At 57.0% G+C, this 6,115-nt stretch overlaps 1 protein-coding gene across 1 annotated transcript; it reads left to right on the forward strand.

Annotated features, from left to right (window-relative positions):
- Position 1: 1 nt before the first annotated feature.
- LOC109369133 (Krueppel-like factor 2) lies at positions 2–2,036 on the forward strand (the record flags this gene model as incomplete). Its single annotated transcript, XM_019618413.1, has 2 exons — positions 2–140; positions 785–2,036. Coding segments are annotated over 2 exons (315 nt in total), but the record flags the coding sequence as incomplete, so codon positions are not given.
- Positions 2,037–6,115: the final 4,079 nt, after the last annotated feature.

A 6,115-nucleotide genomic window follows, 5' to 3' on the forward strand; every position in this document is an offset into this window, starting at 1 on the left:
CCCCGAGGACTGCAAGCCCAAACGCGGCCGCCGCTCGTGGGCGCGCAAGCGGACGGCGACGCACAACTGTGAATACCCGGGCTGCGGCAAGACGTACACCAAGAGCTCCCACCTCAAGGCGCACATGAGGACGCACACGGGTAAGGAAGCCCCTAGGAGGCGGGCGAGGGTCGGGACGCACGTGGTTACTCGCGCGGTCCCCTCGGTGGGGTCGGATAGGGGCGCGTGGAGGAGATGCTCTGCCGTCGGTCCGCGGTAAAAACCCCAGCCGTGGAGTATGAGGAGGATTCACGCTGTGAGGCCGGGCTGCGGTGAGCCGTGAGAGGCAGGGGCGGCCCTATGTGGGACCGAGTGTGCTCAGGACCCCGAGGTGTGAGGTGCGGCACGTAGGTGCCCGGATGGACACATTCCACAGCTGGGCTGAGGATGCAGGGAGTGGGGTCCCCATGTTGGAAGTGTTCTGATGTAGCCCAGTAGCAGAGCTGCGGTGCGGCACGTGGTGAGTGAGGTTCCTTGGCAGGACAGGCGAGGGAGCAGAGGCACGTGGAGGGGTTCTTGCAGTGGGGCAGAGGTGGGCCTCGCGCTGAGGCAAGCGGGGAAATATATGTTAGATGTAGGACAGGAAGATCGGGGTGAAAGAAAGGTGGGTCAGACAATGGCACACAGTCGGTCTCCTCTCTATGAAGGAGCACAGGAGTGGTGGGCAGGGACTCAGGAGGGCTGGGAAGGGCGGGGGTGAAAGCATGTGGAGTGCTGTGCCCACTGACAGCCCCTCTCCCCACAGGTGAGAAGCCCTACCACTGCACCTGGGAAGGCTGCGGCTGGAAGTTCGCCCGCTCCGATGAGCTGACCCGCCACTACCGCAAGCACACCGGGCACCGGCCCTTCCAGTGCCACCTCTGCGAGCGGGCCTTCTCCCGCTCTGACCACCTGGCCCTGCACATGAAGCGGCACATGTGAGCGGGGGCTGCAGGCGCGCTCGGCACCCCCTCTGCTGAGCGACTCACCGGAGCAGCTCCTGCTGTAAATAGCGTTGGGGAGCAGCCCGGCCCTTCTTGCTTGTAGCTGATAACTATTTTCTCTTCCTGCCTCTGCTGTGAGAGCAGGGCTCGGCTGCGTGCTGGGGTGAAGGTGAGGAGCAGGGCTATGCGAAGTCCCTTGGCCTGCTCCTGTTGCTGAGGGCTGGTGCAGCAGGGATCTGTCCCCAGAGCTCCTCGCTTGTATTTGGCATCGGCTTCAAAACCTTCTCCCTAATCCTGGCACCCTGCAGCTCTGGGGATGGTGGTGGCTGATTCTGGCCAAGCTCCTGCTGGAGATCCATGCCCCACAACTCTGGGTTCCGCTCTTTTCAGTTGCGGCTGTCAGAACAAATGTCCTGGCCCGAAATCCCGGGGAGTATGGGGTTAGAGTGGGACTTGATCATGGGTATAAAGGTTTGTGGGGGTCGGCAGTGCTGTGTTGCATCACACAGGGAGCTGGGTGCCCTCAGAACCAGCCTGGGACCCCCTGGGTGGTCCGATCCTATGCCCACAGTTCTCCGCTTGGGAGCCCAAATGGTTCTCACCAGTGGTCTGCTTTAGTTTCTGTTTCTTCCCCTCAGGCTGACACCAGGTACTGCTGCGGCTGCCTTCCCCATGCTGCTTTTTAAAAACTTAGTGTGTAAAGGACAGTGAGTCCAGCTCTGAATGCCCAGGTCTCTGCTATACTTGAAACTTTCTTAAAGGGAAAAAGAGAAAACTCAAAAAGACAATGAATCTTTTTATGTGCAGCTTCTGCAAAGCAAGATGTAAATTAAACAAAGCAGTAATATATAATGTTTCTGTTTTTTTAATATATTTTTTTCTTCCAGCTGGGATCACAGATGAGTCTCAGCTTTGGGAAGTGCACTGTTCCTGTCTGTGTATATTGTTAATTAACATTTCTCTGCTTGGGCACGTTAGGTCTCTCGCACTCTGAAATGTTACTTTTCTTTATATGCAAACTGTTGAAATATTGTGATCTGCTGTATAATAAATAAACAAGATGTAAACATGAAAGAGCCAGGAGAGTTTACTTTAAAGCTGTCTTCTGAGAGGAGTGGGTGAGGCTGGGCTGCTTGTCAGTAAATATTTACATCGATGTTCATTTCTGCTTAAGTTAGCTGCGGAGGATCGATGGGGAACGCCCAACCCTCGGCATCCGAGCGGCATCTCCTGTGCAACAGCTCTTGAGTCACCCCACTTCCCCGTGCCTCAGTTTCCCTAATCTGCAGATGGGGCAATTGCAGCTCAGGGATGGTATGACCGGTCCTACGGTGAGTCACAGCTGAGGGGAACGGCAGCAGAAACCCTCCCAGCAGCCTTGTCAGCCCTATTGCCTTCCCTGAATGTTCCATCCCGCTGTCCCCTGCAGCAGGAGCGTGGCACTGGCTGTGCGCTCACCCCAGGAGCTGCGTGTGGCCGCCTGTCCCTGTGTGCAGTTGGGTTCAGGTGCTGAGGTTTCCCTGCATTAATGGGGTGACTCAGCAGCAGCATGCTGGCAGGTCCCATACTCAGCGAGCAGGTCTGGCTCCATCCCTCCCTCCCACGGCTGATTACCCGTCATGCATACAGCCCTCCAAAAGCTGGGGCTTGTCCAGGCCTGATGTTGCGCTGGGAGCACGCGGTGCCTGGCCCCCAGTATTGCTCTGCCTGTAGTGGTGACTTCTCCTGATGTCCTGCAGGTGGAAATTGTACGGAGTTCTGCTGTGAGCGGGATTGGGCTGGGCCTGCTCCTTCCCGTTTCCTGCTGTGGTGAGCTCAGCTAGAGGAAAGTTGGGAATGGCTTTCCTGGGGCCAGTACCCAGCCTGTAGCCCTTGGGTCTGCCCTGGGCAGGAGGGTGGCAGCCAGCTTGGGACTTCGCATCCTGCCTGTGCGTACGGGACTCCATCAGCAGGTATTACTAACCCACTGAGTTGTCACTTGTCCTTTCTGCAGCTGCCTCCGCACTTGGCTTGCCCTGGTTTCAGAGGGGTGTGTTTGTGGGGTGACCGCACTGGAACGTAGGGGAGCTGTGATGGGCTCCTGGGATGCTTCAATTCTGGGTCCCTGTACCAAAAGACAGGAGTCTGAGACCAGCAGGATGGCTCCAGCAAAGTTCTGGGACTGCTGCCTCTTCCCCTTCACTCGTTCGAAATGTCACATGGAGGGAGAGGGAAAGGTGTGGGCTGTTTGAATTAGCGATGAGTCAGGCTGGCAAAGCCAGATGGGGAGAGAGTGCGTGCCTCTGTGTTTGTGTGCGTATAAGTAATCTCTGGCTTTGTGTTTTTATTATGATTATTATTTTTATTTCCAGGGGAACGATGAATTTCTCCAACCATCCCGTCCCACTGGAAAGGCTGGCTCTGCTGTCCTCTCCCTGAGCATCTTGGGAGCCGCGGTGACGGTCCGCGGCTGTTTTGAGGCTGGGCTGTGAGATCAGAGCACAAACCAGTTCTTCTTCACCTTTCATCATCGGGGCGGGAGCACGGCCTAGCTCTGTGTGTGCTGCTTGGCATTGAGCTGAGGGCAGAGGATTCCATCCCAGGCAGAACTACCCCAGGCATGGCCAGGATCCTCACCAGGGCCTGAAGTGGCTGCAGTGAAAATGGCAATTGCCCCTAATTTGTTGTTAATGAGACTCAGCCTCTCCCCATGGCCTGGGCCAAGGTGTGCTGATTGCTGGAGGAGGGTGCCCGGTCCCTGCAGGGGAAACTTGCCCTGCAAAACTGTGAAGGCAGTGAGAAAACACCCTCAGAAACACTGAGAAACACTCCATGCCAGATGAGCACTAGGAAAGAGAACAATCTATGCCAAAGGCCAGCCGGAAAGCGCTTTGCTGTGTCCTGGCAGGGCATACAGGGACCCAAAATGCTCCAGCAAAGTAGGTGGGACCCCTCCAAATTTCGCGGTGCAGATCCACAGACTTGGAGCACAGCTGAGGCAGCAGGGAGGGAAGCAGCAAGGCATGGAACAACAGGTCCCAGCAGCGAGGTGAGTCATGGCTGCAGCGGGGCCGGCCTTTTGCAGGTACCTGCCAGCAGGACTGGGGCCCTGGGGGGGACAGGCTTGGAGCTGGGGGCTCTTTCATGGTGAGAGTGGTAGGTTTGGAGATGGCAGGAGACGGAGCTAGGATGGGGATACTGGGGGTGGAATGCTACTCAGGTGCTCTGGGATTGGGGTTTTGGGGGCAGCAAGGTGCTGTTGGATCTTGCCTCCCTGGGAATGTGAACATGGTGATTCCACTGACGGATGTACTCAGAGCTGGCGTCTGGTCCTCACTGTAGGGTGCTGGGCTGTGTCCCGTCCCAAGCACCAGGGAAAATCCAGCAGTCAGCCCCCACATCCCCGCTGCTTGGCCATGGGGTGGGCCAGGCGCCGTGATAGCGGGGCTGTGGCTGTCACCGCACCCTTAGGAAACATTTGGCTTCAGGCACCTGAATCCATGGGGAAGCGATAATTCCCCAGCTCGCTCACCATTCCTGGACCCACACCTGGCGCTATCGTGTCTTAGTCACACACCGAGAGTTTTTCCACTGCTGGGCCCCAGATAACCTCCTCCCGCCCCATGGCCACAGTGTTTGCACTTGTCCTCCTCCGCAGGTGCCAGCCTGGGAGACACGCACACCTCGAGCCCCAGGTCGGGGGCACGCACACCTCTGGCATGGGGCCGTCATGGACCTGCCTCGTGGCCATCTGTGAGCAGAGCATCCTGCCCTGGGACCAGGCATGCTCAGGTGACTGACATCTTCAGCTGTGCCCCTTTGCTAGTTGTGAAAGCTCCTGGATGCAGCATTGCCCCTCAGAAACCACAGAAATCCCCTGCTCAGAAAAGCGGGTGCTAAAATCATAGCTCAAGGACACCAAATGGCCATCTGCCTCTGGGTAGATCAAAATTTGTTTTGTTTTCTAGAAGTGCTGTTGTACAGCTTCATGAACAAAGCATGGACGACCTGTGAACGAGGTGCTAAAAGAGAGGCTGCACTGCAGCCACTGGTGATTGTCCCCCTCTACTCTGCTCTTGTGAGGCCCCATCTGGAGTACTGTGTCCAGGTCTGGAGCCCTCAGTACAAGAAAGACAGAGCTGTTGGAGAGGGTCCAGAGGAGAGCCACGAAGATGATCAGGGGACTGGAGCACCTCCCCTGCGAAGACAGGCTGAGGGAGTTGGGCTTGTTCAGCCTGGAGAAAAGAAGGCTGCGGGGTGACCTCATTGCAGCCTTTCAGTACCTAAATTGAGCCTGCAAACAGGAGGGTAGTAAACTCTTTGAAAGTGTTGATAACTGCAGGACAAGGGGAAACGGTTTTAAGTTGAGGGAGGGAAGATTTAGGTTGGATGTCAGGGGAAAGTTCTCTACAGAGGGAGCAGTGAGGTGCTGGAAGAGGCTGCCCAGAGAGGTTGTGGATGCCCCATCCCTGGAGGTGAGGTGTTCAAGGCCAGATTGGATGGGGCCCTGAGCAGCCTGGTCTAGTATTGAATGGGGAGGTTGGTGGCCCTGCATGTGGCAGGGGGCTTGGAGATTCATGATCCTTGAGGTCCCTTCCAACCCTGGCCATTCTGTGATTCTGTGTGCCAGGTTCTTCAGAGAAAGCAGGGCAGAGGCAGGGCCGGACTTCCTCTGCACAAAGTGCTGGGAAAGCCTCGTTTCCCTCTGTAATAGGGGAATAGTGGAAACCACCTCTGGGCCAAAGGATGAGGAAGGATCATAGAATTATTGAGGATTGAAAAGACCGCTGAGGTCATCCAGTCCAAATGCCAACCCGCTCCCACTGTGCCTGCTAACGGTGTCCCTCAGAAATGAGAAAGGACTGTGTGACAACCCAGGACAAACACAGTGGGACACACTGGCAGCACCACGTGGGACCGGCCCTGGCAGCACAAGCTTGGCAGCACGGCTGGAGGAAAGGTGTGCCCAGGCAAGCCCCGGAGCTGCTAAGACCCTGGGAAGAGATACTTGGCTTTGAGCACCCGTTCCTGGGTGTTTCACAGAGAAGGAGCTCGCCGAGCGGCCGCGGAGCCGGGCACACAGCTCGCTGCCCGCAGATCCGAGCCGGCAACGCCACCTGGCGGGAGCGGGGCTCGAACTCGAGAGCACAGAATCTCCTCGCACCGCCCTCCTC

The sequence above is a fragment of the Meleagris gallopavo genome, chromosome 10, assembly GCF_000146605.3.
Source record: "Meleagris gallopavo isolate NT-WF06-2002-E0010 breed Aviagen turkey brand Nicholas breeding stock chromosome 10, Turkey_5.1, whole genome shotgun sequence".
In the NCBI taxonomy this organism is placed as follows: Eukaryota; Metazoa; Chordata; class Aves; order Galliformes; family Phasianidae; genus Meleagris; species Meleagris gallopavo.